Source organism: Anomalospiza imberbis, chromosome 27 (assembly GCF_031753505.1).
Source record: "Anomalospiza imberbis isolate Cuckoo-Finch-1a 21T00152 chromosome 27, ASM3175350v1, whole genome shotgun sequence".
Classification (NCBI taxonomy): domain Eukaryota; kingdom Metazoa; phylum Chordata; class Aves; order Passeriformes; family Viduidae; genus Anomalospiza; species Anomalospiza imberbis.
In genome coordinates, this window is record NC_089707.1 from 5,418,337 (window position 1) to 5,440,154 (window position 21,818).

A 21,818-nucleotide genomic window follows, 5' to 3' on the forward strand; every position below is an offset into this window, starting at 1 on the left:
GGGCAGATCCCGGGCCTGGATCTCCAGGATCCTGCAGGAATGGGAATGGGATTGTGCAGGAAAGGGAACTGGGATCCTGATCCTGCCAGAATGGGAGCTGGCATCCCACAGGAATGGGAACTGGGATCCCGCAGGAATGGGAACTGGGATCAGGATCCTGCAGGAATGGGATCTGGGATCCTGCAGGAATGGGAACTGAGATCCTGATCCCGCAGGAATGGGAAATGGGATCCTGCAGGAATGGGAACTGGGATCAGGATCCTGCAGGAATGGGATCTGGGATCCTGCAGGAATGGGAACTGAGATCCTGATCCCGCAGGAATGGGAAATGGGATCCTGCAGAAATGGGATCTGGGATCAGGATCCTGCAGGAATGGGATCTGGGATCCTGCAGGAATGGGATCTGGGATCAGGGATCCTGCAGGAATGGGAACTGAGATCTGGGATCCTGCAGGAATGGGATCTGGGATCCTGCAGGAATGGGATCTGGGATCAGGATCCTGCAGGATCAGTGCTCGGTTCTGCTCTCTTTTCCCGCTGCCATCAATAATTCACCGTGTTCGTTTTTCCTCAGCCATAATTAACCCATTCCCGACCTCCGTGCCCCCATTCCCACCAGCTTTTCCCCGCGTATTCCCAAAATCCAAAGATTTAAACTCCAGGAGCGAGCTTTGGGAACAGCCAGGATAATCGCACACCCCACATTCCTTAGTTTATTTTGTGGAGAGATTTTAATTAAATTTTAATTCCCACCTCAGATGCTGCTTCCAACCACAGCCGTGTTTATATTTAATGTGATAAATATTTCACCTTTGTGGCATAAACATTCCTATTTAATGGGATAAATATTTATCTTTTCTGGGATAAATAATGAATTCCTGGGGCTGGAGCTTCCCTGCGCTCCACATTTGTTGGGAAAATGGGAATTTTCTGTTCCAAACAGGCTTTTTTTTTTCCAGGTTTTTTCCTTCAGCTGGAACAAATTCATTTTCCAAGGGCTGTGATGGGAACTTGAGGGGACGGGGATGTGACCCAGAAAAAAGCAGGATAGGGAATTTTCCATGTTTCCATATTTATCCATGTTTTTCCATATTTTCCCCCATTTTCCAGGGATCACCGTGCTGACCAGCATCACCGACAGGTTCCCATTGCCAGAACCCTCTGCTGGAATTGGGGCTGAATCCCATTTCCCCCCCATTTTCCCCGTTTTTCCCCATTTCCCCCCATTTTTACCCATTTTTCCCCATTTCCCCCCATTTTTACCAATTTCCCCCATTTTTCCCCTTTCCCCCCATTTTTACCCATTTTTTCCCCATTTCCCCCCCATTATTAGCAATTTTTTCCCAATTTCCCCCATTTTTCCCTATTTCCCCCCCATTTTCTCCCATTTTCTCCCATTTCCCCCCATATCCCCCCGTTTTCTCCCATTTCCTTCCCATATCCCCCTGTTTTCTCTCATTTCCTTCCCATTTCCCCCTGTTTTCTCCCATTTCCCCCCATTCTTAGCCATTTTTCCCCATTTCCCCCCATTTTTACCTGGTTTTCCCCTCATTTCCCCCCATTTTCCCCCCTTTCCCCTCCATTTTCCCCCATTTTCTCCCATTTCCCCCATTTTCCCCCATTTCCCCCCATTCTTAGCCATTCTTTCCCCATTTCCCCCCCGTCTTCCCCCGTTTTTCCCCATTTCCCCCCATTCTTACCCATTTTTCCCCTTTCCCCAGGCATCACCATGCTGACCACCATCACCGACGGCTTCCTCTGCTGCCTGCTGGGCAAGACCCCCAACGCCGTGGGGCCGCTGGACAGCGTTGAGTCCGGCGACGGCTTCACCTTCCTGGAGGTGAAACCCGGCCGCGTCCTCCGCATCCGCCACGGCGTTCCCGAGCGCCCGGAGCCGCCGGGATCCCCGGGAGCAGCCCCGGAGCGGCCGGCGGAGCGCGGCGCCGTGCGCTGCCAGCGCCGCATCACGCTCTACCGCAACGGGCAGCTGCTGATCGAGAACCTGGGCGAGGCCGGCAGCGCCGGGAGCCCCGGGAGCCCGCGGCCCGAGCCCGACGGCGAGCCCGGAGCGCCGGAGCCCGCGGCCGGCCCGGCCAAGGACGGCGCGGCCAAGCGCCGCAAGCGCAAGCCCAAGAGGGTGGTGACGGTGGACTGCAAGAAGCGCATCACGAGCTGCAAGGGCACGCACGGGGACGTGGTGCTGTTCTTCATCCACGGCGTCGGCGGCTCCTTGGACATCTGGAAGGAGCAGCTGGAATTCTTCTCCAAGCTGGGCTATGAGGTGGTGGCGCCGGATTTGGCGGGGCACGGCGGCAGCTCGGCGCCGCACGTGGCCGCCGCCTACACCTTCTACGCGCTGGCCGAGGACATGAGGGTCGTGTTCAAGCGCTACGCCAAGAAAAGGAACATCCTCGTCGGGCACTCCTACGGGTGAGGGCCTGGAGTCACCCTGGAATATGGGAATGGGCCAAAACCCTGTGGTTTGGGGGTGTTTTAGCTTCCTGTTTTGGGATTATCCTGGGATTCGGAGCTCCTGAATCCTTGGGTTCTGTTCAAGCGTTTCCCAAGAAAAGGAACATCCTCGTCGGGCACTCCTGGGGGTGATGGGGCTGGGAGTGGGGTGGGATCATTCTGGAATATGGGAATGGTCCAAAAGCCCGTGGTTTGGGGGTGTTTTAGGTTCCCGTTTTGGGGGATTTGTCCCATTTATTCTGGGATTTGGAGCTCCTGAATCCTTGGGTTCTGTTCAAGCGTTTCCCAAAGAAAAGGAACATCCTCGTCGGGCACTGCTACGGGTGAGGGGCTGGGCTCACCCTGGGAAATGGGAATGGACACAAATCCCCCTTTTCCAGGGTGTGGGGTTTCATTTTGGGGGATTTGTCCCATTTATTCTGGGATTTGAAGCTCCAGAATCCTTGGGGTTTTTTAAGCGTTACACCAAGAAAGGGAACATCCTCGTCGGGCACGCCTACGGGTGAGGGGCTGGGAGTGGGGTGGGATCATCCCATAAAATGGGATTGCCCACAAATCCTGCATTTTAGGAGTTTGGGGTTCCCATTCTTTTTATCCCATTTATTCAATTTTTATCCCATTTATCCCATTTCTGTCCCATTTTTTGTCCCATTTATGCCATTTTTTATCCCATTTATCTCCTTTTTATCCCATTTTTATCCCATTTACCCATTCCTATCCCTTTTTTATCCCATTTATCCCACTCCTATCCCATTTTTACCCCATTTATCCCATTCCTATCCTGCTTTTACCCCATTTATCCCATTCCTATCCAATTTTTATCCCATTTATCCCATTCCTATCCTGTTTTTATGCCATTTATCCCATTCCTATCCCATTTTTATCACATTTATCCCGTTCCTATCCCATTTTTATCACATTTATCCCATTCCTATCCCATTTTTATCACATTTATCCTGTTCCTATTCCATTTTTCCCATTCCTATCCCATTTATCCCATTCCTATCCCATTTTTATCCCATTTATCCCATTCCTATCCCTTTTTTATCCCATTTATCCCATTCCTATCCCATTTTTATCCCATTTATTCCATTCCTATCCCGTTTTTACCCCATTTATCCCATTCCTATCCCATTTTTACCCCATTTATCCCATTCCTATCCCATTTTTACCCCATTTATCCCGTTCCTATCCCTTTTTTACCCCATTTATCCCATTCCTATCCCATTTTTACCCCATTTATCCCATTCCTATCCCATTTTACCCCATTTATCCCATTCCTATCCCTTTTTTACCCCATTTATCCCATTCCTATCCCATTTTTATCCCATTTATTCCATTCCTATCCCGTTTTTACCCCATTTATCCCATTCCTATCCCATTTTTACCCCATTTATCCCGTTCCTATCCCGTTTTTATCCCATTTTTCCCAGGATGCCCCTGGGCTGATCCCAGCGAGGGCAGGGGAAGGGCAGCACTGGAAATAGGATAAACTGGGATTAGGGATCCTCATTAGGCGGAGACTAAAAAGGGGAAGGAGCCGGATCCAGCGGGGCCGGCTCGGGACAAGGCTGGGCATCCTGGAGGGCACGGGGTGGGGCTACATAATTAATATAATTAATGTAATTAATGTTATTAATTACATTAATATAATTACTATAATTAATATAACTAATATAAATATATAAATTATATTAATAATATAATCAATTAACCAATATATGCAATATAATCAATATAATTTCATAGTTAATCTAATTAATATAATCAATATGATCAACATTACCAATATAATTAATAATTATATAATTAAAATAGCAAAAGCCAACAATGACACAGCTATTTTTAACCCTTTCAGGGTGTCCTTTTGCACCTTCCTGGGATACGAGTGCCCGGAGCTGGTGCTCAAGGTGATCATGATCAATATAATTAATATAATTAATAATTAAAATAAAGAAAACCAACAACCCCACGGCTATTTTTAACCCTTTCAGGGTGTTCTTCTGCACCTTCCTGGGACACGAGTGCCCGGAGCTGGTGCACAAGGTGATCAGGATCAACGAATATAATCAATATAATCAATATAATTAACACGGGTAGTAATTCTATCATTAAAATAAAGAAAACCAACAATGACACAGCTATTTTTAACCCTTTCAGGGTGTCCTTCTGCACCTTCCTGGGACACGAGTGCCCAGAGCTGGTGCACAAGGTGATCAGGATCAACGAATATAATCAATATAATCAATATAATTAACACGGGTAGTAATTCTATCATTAAAATAAAGAAAACCAACAATGACACAGCTATTTTTAACCCTTTCAGGGTGTCCTTCTGCACCTTCCTGGCGCACGAGTACCCGGAGCTGGTGCACAAGGTGATCATGATCAACGGGGGCGGCCCCACGGCGCTGGAGCCCAGCCTGTGCTCCATCTTCAACCTGCCCCCGTGCGTGCTGCACTGCCTGTCCCCCTGCCTGGCCTGGAGCTTCCTCAAGTGAGTCACCACTGCCAGGGGGTCCTGTGCCACCCAGGGGTGTCCTGTGCCACCCACGGGGTCAGCCTGGCACTGCCATTGCCAAGGGAGAGACACAGTGTGGCTTTTTGGGGACTGGGGGCTTCCTGTGCCACCCAGGAGGGTTCCTGTGTCACCCAGGGGTTCCTGTGCCACCCAGGAGGGTTCCTGTGTCACCCAGGGGTTCCTGTGTCACCCAGGGGTTCCTGTGACACCCAGGAGGGTTCCTGTGCCACCCAGGGGTTCCTGTGTCACCCACGGGGTTCCTGTGTCACCCACGGGGTTCCTGTGCCACCCAGGGGTGTCCTGTGTCACCCAGGGGTTTCCTGTGCCACCCATGGGGTTCCTGTGTCACCCACGGGGTTCCTGTGACACCCAGGGGTTCCTGTGTCACCCACGGGGTTCCTGTGACACCCAGGGGTTCCTGTGCCACCCATGGGGTTCCTGTGCCACCCACGGGGTTCCTGTGCCACCCAGGAGGGTTCCTGTGTCACCCACGGGGTTCCTGTGACACCCACGGGGTTCCTGTGACACCCAGGCGGGTTCCTGTGCCACCCAGGGGGGTTCCTGTGCCACCCAGGCGGGTTCCTGTGTCACCCACGGGGTTCCTGTGACACCCACGGGGTTCCTGTGACACCCAGGCGGGTTCCTGTGCCACCCAGGGGGGTTCCTGTGCCACCCAGGCGGGTTCCTGTGTCACCCAGGGGTTCCTGTGCCACCCAGGAGGGTTCCTGTGTCACCCAGGGGTTCCTGTGTCACCCAGGGGTTCCTGTGACACCCAGGAGGGTTCCTGTGCCACCCAGGGGTTCCTGTGTCACCCACGGGGTTCCTGTGTCACCCACGGGGTTCCTGTGCCACCCAGGGGTGTCCTGTGTCACCCAGGGGTTTCCTGTGCCACCCATGGGGTTCCTGTGTCACCCACGGGGTTCCTGTGACACCCAGGGGTTCCTGTGTCACCCACGGGGTTCCTGTGACACCCAGGGGTTCCTGTGCCACCCATGGGGTTCCTGTGCCACCCACGGGGTTCCTGTGCCACCCAGGAGGGTTCCTGTGTCACCCACGGGGTTCCTGTGACACCCACGGGGTTCCTGTGACACCCAGGCGGGTTCCTGTGCCACCCAGGGGGGTTCCTGTGCCACCCAGGCGGGTTCCTGTGTCACCCACGGGGTTCCTGTGACACCCATGGGGTTCCTGTGACACCCAAGGGTTTCCTGTGCCACTCAGGGATTCCTGTGCCACCCAGGGGTTCCTGTGCCACCCAGGGGTTCCTGTGCCACCCAGGCGGGTTCCTGTGTCACCTACGGGGTTCCTGTGCCACCCAGGGGTTCCTGTGACACCCAGGCGGGTTCCTGTGTCACCCACGGGGTTCCTGTGCCACCCAGGCGGGTTCCTGTGTCACCCACGGGGTTCCTGTGCCACCCAGGGGTTCCTGTGCCACCCACAGGGTCCTGTACCACCCAGGCGGGTTCCTGTGTCACCCACGGGGTTCCTGTGACACCCACGGGGTTCCTGTGCCACCCAGGGGTTCCTGTGACACCCACAGGGTTCTGTACCACCCAGGCAGGTGGCACTGCCACTGCCACTGCCAAGGGAGGGGACACCTTGGGGGTCTGGGGGGCTTCTTGTGCCACCAGGGGGTTCCTGCGCCATCCAGCAGGTTCCTGTGCCACCCAGGGCGTCACCCTGGCACTGCCACTGCCGAGGGAGGGGACACAGTGTGGCTTTTGAGGGGCTGGCATCTCCCGTCACCTCCCAGGGGACTCATGCCAGCAGTGCCACCCCAAGGGAGGGGACAGGGTGTGGCTTTTGAGGGGCTGGGGGCTTCCTGTGCCACCCAGGGGGGCACCCTGGCACTGCCACTCGCAGGGAGGTGACAAAGCGTGACCTTTGTGGGGCTCGCCCTTGCTGCCACCCCCCAAATGTGGGGCTGACCCCGCGCCCCCCGTGCCAGGGCCGGCTTTGCCCGCCAAGGTGCCAAAGAGAAGCAGCTGCTGAAGGAGGGCAACGCCTTCAACGTCTCGTCCTTCGTGCTGCGGGCCACCATGAGCGGCCAGTACTGGCCCGAGGGCGACGAGCTGTACCACGCCGAGCTGGCCGTGCCCGTGCTGCTGGTGCATGGCATGCACGACAAGTTCGTGCCCATCGAGGAGGACCAGAGGATGGCAGAGGTACGGGGGTGCCACCAAACCCTGCCCTGACAGGGGGGCTGGGGACTCTGCCCCCCAAAGTTTGGGGCGGTCATGGATCCTTGGGGGGTGGGGGGGAGCAGGAAAATCCCCTCGTGATCCGAGGGACGCTGCCAGGGGTGGCACGGGGACGGGGGCAGGGACACCTCGGCATGGGCGGGACGTGGGACACGGGGCACTCTGGCATGGAAATGGGACAATTTCCACTGTCCCAGGGTGCTCCAAGGGACACTGCCAGGGATGGCACAGGGACAGCGACAGGGACATGGGACAGGGACAGCCTCCACTGTCCCAGGCTGCTCCAAGGGACACTGCCAGTGCCAGGGGGGCACAGGGACATGGGACAGGGACAGCCTCCACTGTCCCAGGCTGCTCCAAGGGACACTGCCAGTGCCAGGGGGGCACAGGGCCATGGGACAGGGACATGGGACAGGGACAGCCTCCACTGTCCCAGGGTGCTCCAAGGGACATGGGACAGGGACATGGGACAGGGACAGTCTCCACTGTCCCAGGGTGCTCCAAGGGACACTGCCAGTGCCAGGGATGGCACAGGGACAGCGGCAGGGGCAGGGACATGGTCATAGGGCACCTTGGCATGGGCAGGGACAGCTCCCGCTGTCCGTGCCCGGGACATTTCCTGGGAGGGGACAGAGTGGCTTTGGAGGGGTGGGGCAAGGCCGGGGCTCATCCTGGCGCTGCCACTCGCGGGGGAGGGGACAGCGTGGCTTTTGGGGGGCTCGTGCCACCTCTTGGGGGGGGTCTCACCGTGTCGCCGGCCACCCGCAGATCCTGCTGATCGCCTTCCTGAAGGTGATCGACGAGGGCAGCCACATGGTGATGCTGGAGTGCCCGGACACGGTGAACACGCTGCTGCACGAGTTCGTGCTCTGGGAGCCCGACACGCCCGCGGCCGACGGCGACACCGACACCAAATGAGGGCCAGCGGCGCGCCGGGACGGCGGCAGCTCCCGCGGGAGAGGCGCAGCGCGGAGCGGGCTCGGCCGTGGGCCCGGTTTGTGTCCCCGGGCCGAGCGAGGAGGCTCCCCCAGGCTGGGACGGCAGCGCCGGGAGACGGAGCGCGGCGAGTGCCCGGGGCCGGGGACAGCGAGGACACGGCTCGGCCGGTCCCCGAGCCCGGCAGGACAGCGGGGACACGGCTCGGCCGGTCCCCGAGCCCGGACATGTCACAGCCTGTCCCCAACCCGCAGGGACAGCGGGGACACGGCACGGCCGGTCACCAACACCGGACATGCCACAGCTGGTCCCTGGACATGTTACACCCAGTCCCCAACCCGCAGGGACAGCGGGGACACGGCACGGCCGGTCCCCAGCCACCCCCGGCCGTGCCACCCCCGGACACGCCACCCCCGGTCCCCACCCCCGGCGCTGCAGTGGCTTCATCCCGGTTTTTTTTTTGTCGCCGTCGTTGTCATTCCCGCACGCAGCGACAGCCCCGGGGACACCGAGAGGAGGCGGCGACACCAGGAGGACCCGGAGGGTCCCCGCAGGGATTTTTGGGGCGGTTTTCGGGAGAATCCAGAGGCTCCTCCGCGTTGGGATTTGTCCGGATTTTGGGGATCCTTGTGGGGTTCGGCAGCTCCTGCTGGGATGAGGAGGATGAGGAGGATGAGGATTCCCGGGATGATGGCACGGCGCCATCCCGCGTGTCCCCGCTGCCACCATCGCTTTTAGGGCAGAGCCCCTCGGGGCCACCCCCGGGCCTTTCCCGCGGCTCCGTCCCCGGGATGCAGCCCCGGAGCTGCGGGGGACAGCAGGACCCCGATTCCCGGGTTCCCGAGGTGATTCCCGGTGATGATTCCCAGTGATGATTCCCGGGTTCCCGACGTGATTCCCGGTGATGATTCCCGGTGATGATTCCCGGGTTCCCGACGTGATTCCAAGGTGGTTCCCGGTGATGATTCCCGAGGTGATTCCGGCGTTCCCGGTGATGATTCCCGGTGATGATTCCCGGGGTTCCCCATAATTCCCGCCCGATCCCAGCCGATCCCACCCCTCGCGTACAAATCCCACCATTCCCGGGAGCCGGGCACGACCGCAGGAGCCACCCGAGGATGTCCCCGGTGCCACCCGCAGTGCCAGGAGGTGCCACCTGTCACCCCCCACCCCGCCCCGTGCTTTGTCTCCCCCTCCCCAAAATTCCCGACATTTAAACCAAAGAAGGCGCCGACCCCATGGACACCTCGCCCCTGTCCCTTGTCCCCACCCTGCCCCACACGGGGCTGGCACCGCACCGAGGGGCTCAGGGGACCCCGAAATGTCCCCACCGATGTCGCCGGGGTGTCCCCTGTGCCAGCCCCGCCCGCTGCTGTCTCATAATGAGAATTTTACCCCTCCCTGGCACCCCAAAACCGCCGCCAACGCCCCCAGAAACGCCACATCCACACCTGTCCCCTCCGGAGCCTCATTCCTGTCGCGCTGCCACCACCGCTGCCAGCGCTGTGTCCGTGCCAGGGCACCAGTATGGATCCCAGCCCTGTCCGGGTCCGTACTGGGAGCGCGCCGCGGCAGGGACGGGGTCCCAACGTTCCCAGGGAAAGCAGCCCGGAGAGAATTATTGGGGAAAAGCAGAATATCCCCAAAAAATGCCACACCCTGGGGGGCCCGGTGTCACCCCGGGGCACTCAGTGTCACCCCGGAGTGCTCGGTGTCACCTTGGGGTGCCCGGTGTCACCCCCGGGGCACTCAGTGTCACCCTGGCGTGCTCGGTGTCACCCTGGGGGTGCTCGGTGTCACCCTGGGGTGCCCGGTGTCACCCCGGGGCGCTCAGTGTCACCCTGGGCGTGCTCGGTGTCACTTTGGGGTGCCCGGTGTCACCCTGGGGCGCTCGGTGTCACCTTGTGGTGCCTGTTGTCACCCCGGGGCACTCAGTGTCACCCTGGCGTGCTCAGTATCACTTTGGGGTGCCCGGGTGTCACCCCGGGGCGCTCGGTGTCACCCTGGGGTGCTCGGTGTCACCTTGTGGTGCCTGGTGTCACCCCGGGGCTCTCAATGTCACCCTGGGGTGCTCGGTGTCACCTTGGGGTGCTCGGTGTCACGCCGGGGTGCTCGGTGTCACGCCGGGGTGCTGAGGGTGGCCCGGGGGTGTCCCCAGGCCGCTCGTGGTGCGGTGCAGGACGGGGACACTCCGGTGCCACTTGGGCCCGGCCGGTGGCCACAGGCCTGGGGGGGCAAGGGGACAAGGGTGGCACCCAGCAGGACTGGGGTCAGCACCCACTGGGACGGGGGGTCAGCCCCGGGACCCCTGACTGCTCTGGGAGGGTTGGGGCTGTGGGATTGGGAATGGGGGATTTGGGATTGGGAATGGGGGGATCTGGGATTGGGAATGGGGGAGTTTGGGATTGGGAATGGGGATGGGGGGTTTGGGATTGGGAATGGGGGATTTGGAACTGGGGGGATTTGGGAATGGGGATGGTAAAATGCAATGAGGTTTTGGGATTGGGAATGAGGATTTGGGAATGGGAGTTAGGGAATGAGGATGGGGGATTTGGGAGTGGGAATGAGGGGCTGGGGATGGGGATGGAAGATTTGGGATGGGGATGGAAGATTTGGGACGGGGGTTTGGGAGTGGGGATGGAAGATTTGGGATGGGGATGGAAGGTTTGGGATGGGGATGGAAGGTTTGGGATGGGGTTTGGGATGGGGATGGAAGGTTTGGGATGGGGATGGAAGGTTTGGGATGGGGTTTGGGAGTGGGGATGGAAGGTTTGGGATGGGGATGGAAGGTTTGGGATGGGGATGGAAGGTTTGGGATGGGGTTTGGGAGTGGGGATGGAAGGTTTGGGATGGGGTTTTGGGATGGGGATGGAAGGTTTGGGATGGGGTTTGGGATGGGGATGGAAGGTTTTGGGATGGGGATGGAAGGTTTGGGATGGGGATGGAAGGTTTGGGATGGGATTTGGGATGGGGATGGAAGGTTTGGGATGGGGATGGAAGGTTTGGGATGGGGTTTGGGATGGGGATGGAAGGTTTGGGATGGGGTTTGGGATGGGGATGGAAGGTTTGGGATGGGGATGGAAGGTTTGGGATGGGGATGGAAGGTTTGGGATGGGGTTTGGGATGGGGGATGGAAGGTTTGGGATGGGGTTTGGGATGGGGATGGGTTGGGGTGACGCCCATCGCTACGGATGACGTCACACGCAGAGCCAAGACGCTCAGCGCCGCCCAGTGGCCAGAACCGGCACTGCCCAGTGCCACCAGTGCCACCAGTGCCACCAGTGCCACCAGTGTCACCGGTGTCCCCAAACCGGCACTGCCCAGTGCCACCAGTGCCACCCAGTGTCCCCAAACGGCACTGCCCAGTGCCACCGGTGTCCCCAAACCGGCACTGCCCAGTGCCACCGGTGCCACCAGTGTCCCCAAACCGGCACTGCCCAGTGCCACCGGTGTCCCCAAACCGGCACTGCCCAGTGCCACCGGTGCCACCAGTGTCCCCAAACCGGCACTGCCCAGTGCCACCGGTGTCCCCAAACCAGCACTGCCCAGTGCCACCAGTGCCACCAAACCGGCACTTGCCCAGTGCCACCAGTGCCACCAAACCAGCACTGCCCAGTGCCACCGGTGCCACCAGTGTCCCCAAACCGGCACTGCCCAGTGCCACCGGTGTCCCCAAACCAGCACTGCCCAGTGCCACCGGTGCCACCCAGTAGTCCCCAAACCGGCACTGCCCAGTGCCACCAGTGTCCCCAAACCGGCACTGCCCAGTGCCACCAATGCCACCAGTGTCACCCAGTATCCCCAACCGGCACTGCCCAGTGCCACCAGTGTCCCCAAACCGGCACTGCCCAGTGCCACCAATGCCACCAGTGTCCCCAAACCGGCACTGCCCAGTGCCACCGGTGCAACCAGTGTCACCCCAGTGTCCCCAAACCGGCACTGCCCAGTGCCACCGGCACCATCAACTGCACCTCGATCCCCATGGCCTGGAGGGGACACGGGGCCAGGAGAGGTGACGCCAACCCCACCACCAGCCCCACAAAAACCCCACAACTCAAGAAACCTCTCCTCTTTCCCCACCCACACCCATGGCCAGCACCACACCGTGTCCCCAAGGTCCCCAGGACCTCCATCCCGGTGACACAGGGCAGGAGAGGTGACACAGAGACAGGAGAGGTGACACGGGGCCAGGAGAGGTGACACAGAGACAGGAGAGGTGACACGGGGCCAGGAGAGGTGACACAGAGACAGGAGAGGTGACACGGAGACAGGAGAGGTGACACGGAGACAGGAGAGGTGACACGGGGCCAGGAGAGGTGACACAGAGACAGGAGAGGTGACACAGAGGACAGGAGAGGTGACACGGGGCCAGGAGAGGTGACACAGAGACAGGAGAGGTGACACAGAGACAGGAGAGGTGACACGGGGCCAGGAGAGGTGACACAGAGACAGGAGAGGTGACACAGAGACAGGAGAGGTGACGCGGGGCCAGGAGAGGTGAAACGGGGCCAGGAGAGGTGACACGGGACCAGGAGAGGTGACACGGGGCCAGGAGAGGTGACACGGGGCCAGGAGAGGTGACACGGGACCAGGAGAGGTGACACGGGGCCAGGAGAGGTGACACGGGGCCAGGAGAGGTGACCACAGAGACAGGAGAGGTGACACGGGGCCAGGAGAGGTGACACGGGGCCAGGAGAGGTGACACAGGGACAGGAGAGGTGACACGGGGCCAGGAGAGGTGACACGGGGCCAGGAGAGGTGACACAGGGCCAGGAGAGGTGACACAGAGACAGGAGAGGTGACACGGGGCCAGGAGAGGTGACACGGGGCCAGGAGAGGTGGACACGGGGCCAGGAGAGGTGACACAGAGACAGGAGAGGTGACACGGGGCCAGGAGAGGTGACACGGGGCCAGGAGAGGTGACACAGAGACAGGAGAGGTGACACAGAGACAGGAGAGGTGACACGGGGCCAGGAGAGGTGACAAAGAGACAGGAGAGGTGACACGGGGCCAGGAGAGGTGACACGGAGACAGGAGAGGTGACACGGAGACAGGAGAGGTGACACAGAGACAGGAGAGGTGACACGGGGCCAGGAGAGGTGACACGGGACCAGGAGAGGTGACACAGAGACAGGAGAGGTGACACGGGGCCAGGAGAGGTGACACAGAGACAGGAGAGGTGACACGGGGCCAGGAGAGGTGACACGGGACCAGGAGAGGTGACACAGAGACAGGAGAGGTGACACGGGGCCAGGAGAGGTGACACAGAGACAGGAGAGGTGACACGGGCCAGGAGAGGTGACACGGGACCAGGAGAGGTGACACGGGGCCAGGAAGGTGACACGGGGCCAGGAGAGGTGACACGGGGCCAGGAGAGGTGACACGGGGCCAGGAGAGGTGACACGGGGCCAGGAGAGGTGACACGGAGCCAGGAGAGGTGACACGGGGCCAGGAGAGGTGACACGGGGCCAGGAGAGGTGACACGGGACCAGGAGAGGTGACACAGAGCCAGGAGAGGTGACACAGAGACAGGAGAGGTGACACAGGGCCAGGAGAGGTGACACAGAGCCAGGAGAGGTGACACGGGGCCAGGAGAGGTGACACAGAGCCAGGAGAGGTGACACACACGGGGCCAGGAGAGGTGACCCCAGCCCCACCACCCACCCCACAAAAACCACCCGGACGCCACGGATCAGGAAAATTCTCTTTTGCGCCCCCGACGCCACCGCCCCGCGTGCCGGCGGGGCCGTCCCCCGCGCCCGGGCTGTCCCCTCAGACGGTGGCCTCGCTGTCGGGGCTGTCCCCGCCGTCCAGCAGCCCGTAGTGCGCGTGGCTCTGGCAGGGCCGCTGCAGGGGATGCGCCAGCAGCTTGGCCATGCAGTTGTGCAGCTCCAGCGCCGGCCCCGCCAGCGCCACCTCGTACTTGTAGCTGGTGCCTTTGGTGTCCAGGCTGCCGAAAAACCCGAACATGTCCTGGCCGGGGGACACGGGGGGGACACCAGGGGACACAGCGGGGTCACGCCCGGCCCGTTCCGGCCCCGAGATCCCCTCCTCTCGTCCTCTCCTTTCGCCCAAAAACGGCCCCCAAAATTCCGCCCTTTTGTCGCCCCGTTGTTGCGGGTCCCCCACCCCCTCCTAAATCCCCCCCCCAGATCCCCCCATTTCTCCCTAAATCCCCACATTTCCCCCTAAATCCCTCATTTCCCCCTAAATCCCCACATTTCCCCCTAAATCCCCACATTTCCCCCTAAATCCCTCAATTTCCCCCTATATCCCTCAATTTCCACCTAAATCCTCCATCCCCACCCCATTTTCCCTTAAACCCCCCCATTCCCACCCAATTTCCCCCTCAATCCCCCATTCCCACCCCATTTCCCCCTAAATTCCCCCAATTCCCCCTCAATCCCCCATTCCCACCCCATTTCCCCCTAAATTCCCCCATTTCCACCTAAATCCTCCATTCCCACCCCATTTCCCCCTAAATCCCACCCCATTTCCCCCCTTTTCCCCCCAAATCCTCCCTTTGCCCCCTCACTTCGCCATTTCCCCTTTCCCCAGCATTTTCCACCCCATTTCCCCCTTTTTTTTTACCCCAACCCACCCCATTCCCCCCTCCAAACCCCCCCTTTTTTCCCCCATTTCCCCCTTTTTTTCCCCAAACCCCCCCCAACCCCCTCCCCATTCCCACAAAAGGGGGCATTTGGGGGAAAAAGAAAATTTAAAAAGGAAAAACGGGGACAAATGAGGGAAAAATGGGGGAATTTCGGGGGGGAAATGGGGGGAAAAGGGAGGATTTGGGGGGGGGATTGGGGAAATTGGGGGGATCTGGGGGGGATTTGTCCCCTTTCACCTTCCAGCTGCTCTCGTCCTCCTTCTCGTCCAGCCCGTTGTGGATGTAAACGACGTCGAAGAAGAAATAGGGGCACTGCAGCAGCTTCTGGGGGAGAAAGGGGTTTGGGGGGATTTGGGGTGAGATTTGGGGGGCTTGAGGTGAGATTTGGGGGGTTTGGGGTGAGATTTGGGGGATTTGGAGTGAGGTTTGGGCGGTTTGGGGATTTGGGGAGGATGTGGAGTGAGGTTTGGGGGATTTGGGTGAGGTTTGGGGTGAGGTTTGGGGGATTTGGGGTGAAGTTTGGGGGATTTGGGGTGAGGTTTGGGGGGCCTGAGGTGAGCTTTTGGAGGGTTTGGGGGGATTTGGGGTGAGATTTGGGGAGTTTGGGGAGATTTGTGGGGTTTGAGGTGAGATTTGAGGGATGTTGGGGCAGCACAGGGGGTCTGGGCTGGCACAGGGGATTTAGGGTGGCACAGGGGGATTTGGGCTGGCACAGGGGATTTAGGGTGGCACAGGGGATGTGGGCTGGCACAGGGGATTTAGGGTGGCACAGGGGGTGTGGGCTGGCACAGGGGATTTAGGGTGGCACAGGGGATTTAGGGTGGCACAGGGGGTGTGGGCTGGCACGGGGGGTCGGGGGCCCGGACCTTGACGGGCTCGCCCCCGCAGAAGTGTGGCTGGCAGCGCGGGCGCCCGAACACCAGGATGGTTCTGACCACGAAGGGCGGGGGGATGGTCTGGACGTTGTCGGTCACCGGCAGCTCGATCTTCTGCTGGCTGGCACAGGCACGGGGGGCACCCACGGGGACAGGGGGGCGCCCACAGGGTCAGGGTGGCACCCACGGGGACAGGGGGGGCACCCACGGGGACAGGGTGGCACCCACGGGGACAGGGGGGCACCCACGGGGACAGGGGGGCGCCCACAGGGTCAGGGTGGCACCCACGGGGACAGGGGGGCACCCATGGGGACAGGGGGGCACCCACGGGGACAGGGGGGCACCCACGGGGACAGGGTGGCACCCACGGGGACAGGGGGGCACCCACGGGGACAGGGGGGCGCCCACAGGGTCAGGGTGGCACCCACGGGGACAGGGGGGCACCCACGGGGACAGGGGGGCGCCCACAGGGTCAGGGTGGCACCCACGGGGTCAGGGACGGGGTCAGGGTGGCGCCCATGGGCACGGGGACAGAGGGGCACCCACAGGGTCAGGGTGGCACCCACGGGGTCAGGGACAAGGACAGGGACAGGGTGGCACCCAGGAGGTCAGGGATGGGGTCAGGGAGGGCATCCACGGGGACAGGGATGGGGTCAGGGTGGCACCCATGGGGTCAGGGACAGGACAGGGATGGGGACAGGGTGGCACCCACAGGGATAAGGTGGCATCCACAGGATCAGGGTGGTACCCATGGGGTCAGGGACAAGGACAGGGACAGGGTGGCACCCATGGGGTCAGGGTGGCAGCCACAGGGACAGGGAACAGGGCTCAGGTGCCACCCTCTCCTGGCACCCTCCAACCCCTCCTGCCACCCCCGGAACGTTCCGGAACCCCCCGCTGCTCACATGAGGTTGAAGAGCCCGTCCAGATCTGAACTCGGGGTCAAGGCTGGTCCTGGCACCTGTGCCACCCCCAGGGCCACCCCCAGGGCCACCCTGGCACCTCTGACACCCCCAGGGCCACCAGGATCCTGTGCCACCCCCAGGGCCACCCCCAGGACCACCCTGGCACCCAGGACACCCCCTGTGCCACCCCCAAGGCCACCCTGGCACCCAGGACACCCCGGTGGCACGGCAGGATACTGAAGGACTGGCACACGACGGTGTCCAGGTCGTAGAGGCAGCTGCAAACCTCGCGCGGGTCCGACGTGAACCCCGAGAGCTGCCGAGGGCACCGGGCTGGCACCGGCCCTGTGCCCACCCTGTGCCTTGTCACCACCCCTGTGCCCACCCCCATGTCCCTCCCTGTCCCTTGTGCCCCTCCCTGTCCCTGTCCCCATCCCTGTCCCCGTCCTTGTCCCCACCCTTTGTCCCTCCTTGTCCCATGTGCCCATCCCTTTGCCCTGTCCCCACCCCTGCCCCTTGTCCCCATCCCTGTCCCCTCTGCCAGTTCCCCGTGCCCCCTCCATGTCCCTCCCTGTCCCCCATGCCCATCCCTGTCCCCACCCCGTGCCCATCCCCTCCTGGCACCCCCAGACCCCTGTCCCCATCCCCATGTCCCTCATCCCCACCCATCCCTTGTCCCTGCCCCCTGTCCCCATCCCTGTCCCCTCTGCCAGTTCCCCGTGCCCATCCCTGTGTCCCTCCCTGTCCCTGTCCCCATCCCTGTCCCCATCCCTGTCCCCATCCCTGTCCCCCACCCAGGTGGCGTCGTTGTTCACCACCACCAGGGCGAACTCGTGGCTTTTGTCGATTTTGTGTTTGGTCCTGACGAACATCTCGATCATCTTCTGTGCCACCGTCAGGGCATTGCTGCGGGTCCTGCGCGGGCACGGCGCGTGGGCACCCCGAAGGACACACCCAAAGAACAACCCTGGCACCCCAAAAACCCCAAAAAAACACACCCGGCACCCCAAAAACCCCAAAGAACACACCCCAAAAACCCCAAAGAACACACCCGGCACCCCAAAAACCCCAAAGAACACACCCCAAAGAACACACCCCAAAGAACACACCCCAAAAACCCCAAAGAACACAACCGGCACCCCAAAAACCCCAAAGAACACACCCCAAAAAACACACCCGGCACCCCAAAAACCCCAAAGAACACACCCCAAAAACCCCAAAAACCCCAAAACCACACCTGGCATCCCAAAAAACACCACAAACCCCAAAAAACACACCTGGCACCAATAGGCACCAAGTCCCCGTCCCCATCCCTGACCCTGTCCCCGTTCCCGTCCCTGTCCCCGTCCCCGTCCCCGTCCCTGACCCGTTGAAGGACTCCAGTTTGGGCACTGCCATCTCCTCAGCCAGGTCCAGGCAGATGATCTGGGGTGGGGGGACACGGCTGAGACCCCCGAGTGTCCCCAGGGACCCCAAAGTGTCCCCAGGGCCCCTCCTGCACCCCCCGGAGAATCCCCCAGTATCCCCGCGAGAGCTCCCAGTATCCCCCAGTCCCCCAAATTCCTCTTCCAGTCTCCCCCAATCCCCCCCAATCCCCTCCCAGTCCCCCCCAATCCCCTCCCAGTCCCCCAAATCCCCTCTCCAGTCCCCCCCAATCCCCCCCAGTCCCTCCCAGTCCCCCCCAATCCCCTCCCAGTCCCTCCCAATCCCCTCCCAGTCCCCCAAATCCCCTCTCCAGTCCCCCCCAATCCCCTCCCAGTCCCTCCCAGTCCCCCCCAATCCCCTCCCAGTCCCCCCAATCCCCCCCAATCCCCTCCCAGTCCCCCCCAATCCCCTCCCAGTCCCCCCAATCCCCTCCCAGTCCCCCCCAATCCCCTCCCAGTCCCCCCCAGTCCCCCAAATCCCCTCTCCAGTCCCCCCCAATTCCCTCCCACTCCCCCCAATCCCCCCCTCAATCCCCCCCAATCCCCTCCCAGTCCCTCCCAGTCCCCCCAATCCCCTCCCCAGTCCCTCCCAGTCTCTCCAATCCCCTCCCCAGTCCCCCCCAATCCCCTCCCAGTCCCCCCAATCCCCTCCCCAGTCCCCCCCAGTCCCCCCAATCCCCTCCCAATCCCCTCCCAATCCCCTCCCCAGTCCCTCCCAGTCCCCCCAGTCCCCTCCCCAGTCGCTCACCACCTTCTCGGGGCAGTTCACCCGGGGGGTTCTCACGGTCACCTCGCCGTGCTGGGCGCCGCCCGGGCCGTGCCAGGCCGTGCCAGGCTGCCCGGGGCCGCCCTGCGGGCTGTGCCCGGCGCTGGCCGCCTCGCCCTCGCCCTCGCTGCGGTTGCCCGCGGCCTCGCCCCGGTTGCCCGCGGCCTCGCCTCGGTTGCCCGCGGCCGCGCCGCCCGGGCCGCTCGGGGCTCGGTCCTCGGCGCCCTCGGGGTTGGAGCGGGTGCGAGGCCGAACTTCTGGAACCTTCTCCTCCTCGTCCTCGGCCGCGCTGCCCGGCTCCGGCGTGTCCATCCCGGGACGGGGCCGCGGGGGGCTGCGACCCCAAAACCGGGGGGTTCCCTGTGCCCGGGACCCCACATCAGTGAATCCAGGGGTGCTGTGGGGCTGCGACCCCAAAAGTGGGGAGATCCCTGTGCCTGGGACCCCACATCAGTGAATCCAGGGGTGCTGTGGGGCTGCGACCCCAAAACCGGGGGGTTCCCTGTGCCCGGGACCCCACATCAGTGAATCCAGGGGTGCTGTGGGGCTGGGACCCCAAACCCGGGGCGTGCTGTGGGGCTGGGACCCCAAATCAAAAGTCGGGAGATCCCGGTGTGCCTGGGACCCCAAAACCACCGGGTTCGGGGGTGCTGGTGTGCCTGGGACCCCAAAACTTGGGGGGGTTCCCTGTGCCTGGGACCCCAAAACCAGCGGGTTCGGGGGTGCTGCGGGGCTGGGACCCCAAAACTTGGGGGGTTCCCTGTGCCTGGGACCCCAAAACCAGCGGGTTCGGGGGTGCTGGTGTGCCTGGGACCCCAAAACTTGGGGGGGTTCCCCGTGCCTTGGACCCCAAAACTTGGGGGGTTTCCCGTGCCTGGGACCCCAAAACCAGCGGGTTCGGGGGTGCTGGTGTGCCTGGGACCCCAAAACTTGGGGGGTTCCCCGTGCCTGGGACCCCAAAACCAGCGGGTTCGGGGGTGCTGGTGTGCCTTGGACCCCAAAACTTGGGGGGGTCCCCGTGCCTGGGACCCCAAAACCAGCGGGTTCGGGGGTGCTGCGGGGCTGGGACCCCAAAACTTGGGGGGTTCCCGTGCCTGGGACCCCAAAACCAGCGGGTTCGGGGGTGCTGCGGGGCTGGGACCCCAAAACTTGGGGGGGTTCCCTGTGCCTGGGACCCCAAAACCAGCGGGTTCGGGGGTGCTGGTGTGCCTGGGACCCCAAACCCGGGGGGCTCAGGGGGAACCCCGCTGCCTGGGGAGGGGCTCCCCAGACGGGCGTCACGAGGGTCGTGGGGGGCTCCGCGGAGCCTGAGGGTCCCCCACTGCTTGCACCCCCTCCCCACGCACCCCAATTTCTCGCACCCCCTTTCCCCACGCCCCCCGCCGTCCCACGCCCCTCCCCCGCCCCATTTCCCCCTCCCCACGCCCCCATCTCTTCCCGCCCTCCCTTCCCCACCTCCCCCCCGCTCCTGTTCGCCCCCTGAGCCCCCCAAAACCCCCCCAAGACGCCCCCGAACCCCCAAATCCCCCCGAGCCCCCCGCGCTCACCGCTCGCCGCCGCTCTGGCCCCGCCGGAAGTGGCGCCGCGCGGAGGCTGCTGGGAGCTGTAGTCCCTCGGGTGCCCCGCGGCCACCACGGGGGGGACCCCCGAGCCTCGAACGCCTCCTCACGCCCCCGCCCCCTCACGCACCCCCTCCCCACATCCCCCCCGTTCGTGTTCGCCCCCTGAACCCCCCCAAGATCCCCCTGAGCCCCCCGAGCCCCCCGCTCGCCGCCGCTCTGGACCCGCCCCTTCCCGCCGGAAGTGGCGCCGCGCGGGGGCTGCTGGGAGTTGTAGTCCCTCCGGACCCCCGGGAATGCCCCCGGACGCCGCCCCCCGCCCCAAAAATGCCCCCAAAAACCGCGCTGCGCCCCTGCCGCACCCCAAACACCGTGTGAGCCCCCCCGAACTGCTTCCTGCACCCCAAATATCCATGTGCGCCTCCCTCTGCGCCCCAAACACTCGTGTTCTACCCCAAATGTCCACGTGCACCCCCAGAACTGCCTCCCGCACCCCAAATGTCCGTGTGCGCCCCCCCAAATATCCACCTGCACCCCAAACGTCCACGTATGCCTCAAATCCCCGTGCGCCCCCCCCAGAACCGCCTCCCACACCCCAAATCCCCCTGCTCCACCCAAAACACCCGCACCCCGCCCCACCCCGCACCCCAAATACCCCCTCAGCACCCCAAAAACAGCGCCCCCCGCTTCTCACAGCACCCCAAAGCCCTCCCAGCGCCCCCAGATTCTCCGGGACGCCCCAAAGGCGTTCCGGGGTCCCCGTGCCGTTGCGGGGATGCTCTGTGGGGCGGCGGTGGGAGCGTCCGGCACCGGGGAGGGCGGGGGCGCACGGGGGTTTGGGGGGTCTGGGGGCCTTGAGGGGAGTTTTGGGGTTTTTGGGGGGGTCTGGGGGGGGGGGGCAGAGCACCCCGAAAGGGCCCCTCGGTGCCCCCCAGGCGGGGCAGCTGAGCAGTTAAAGGAAGAGGAAATCCCGGCAGGAACAGGGACAGGGCCGGGAGGCCGGAGGCGCAGCCGGAGCAACGGGAGGTGCCGGGGACGGGTGGGGGAACCGGGAGAGAACGGGGAAGACCGGGAACCGGGAGAGAACGGGGGAGACCGGGAACCGGGAGAGAACGGGGGAGACCGGGAACCGGGAGAGAACGGGGGGGACCGGGAGAGAACGGGGAGAACCGGGAGAGAACGGGAATCTGGGGGGGGACCGGGTGAGAACGGGGGGGACCGGGAGAGAACGGGAACCTGGGCGAACTGGGAGAGAACGGAGGGAACTAGAAGAGAATGGGGGGAGCGGGACAGAACGGGAACCCCGGGGTGGAGCGGGACCCTCGGTGTGGAACCGGGCCAGAACGGGAGCCTCGGTGTGGAATTGGGACCCTGGGATGGAACCGGGAGAGAACGGCAACCCCGGGGGGGAACTGGGACCTGCTGGGAGCCCGGCTGTGGGCCCGGGACCCTGGGATGGAACCGGGAGAGAACGGGAACCCCGGGGAGGGACTGGGACCTGCTGGGAGCCCGGCTGTGGATCCAGGACATCCCGGAGCCCCAGCGTGGA

At 62.4% G+C, this 21,818-nt stretch overlaps 2 protein-coding genes across 3 annotated transcripts; one reads left to right on the top strand and one right to left on the bottom strand.

Annotated features, from left to right (window-relative positions):
• Positions 1-1,706: 1,706 nt before the first annotated feature.
• On the top strand, positions 1,707-8,170 carry ABHD8 (abhydrolase domain containing 8). Its single transcript, XM_068173936.1, has 4 exons — positions 1,707-2,430; positions 4,799-4,969; positions 6,939-7,155; positions 7,960-8,170. Exons 1-4 carry the CDS (start codon positions 1,730-1,732, stop codon positions 8,107-8,109), a joined length of 1,239 nt encoding a protein of 412 aa, XP_068030037.1. The 5' UTR covers positions 1,707-1,729; the 3' UTR covers positions 8,110-8,170.
• Positions 8,171-13,858: 5,688 nt separating this feature from the next.
• Positions 13,859-19,055, bottom strand: BABAM1 (BRISC and BRCA1 A complex member 1). Of its 2 annotated transcripts, none has more exons than XM_068173939.1 (8): positions 18,693-19,055; positions 17,887-17,945; positions 17,315-17,435; positions 16,758-16,836; positions 16,521-16,545; positions 15,607-15,736; positions 14,978-15,061; positions 13,859-14,100 (listed from the first exon to the last, which is right to left on the bottom strand). In XM_068173939.1, exons 1-8 carry the CDS (start codon positions 19,020-19,022, stop codon positions 13,900-13,902), a joined length of 1,029 nt encoding a protein of 342 aa, XP_068030040.1. In that variant the 5' UTR covers positions 19,023-19,055; the 3' UTR covers positions 13,859-13,899. The 2 variants fall into 2 exon arrangements, with proteins under 2 accessions (XP_068030040.1, XP_068030039.1); XM_068173938.1 differs by having other exon boundaries at positions 13,860-14,100; positions 14,978-15,064.
• Between the last annotated feature and the right edge of the window lie 2,763 nt (positions 19,056-21,818).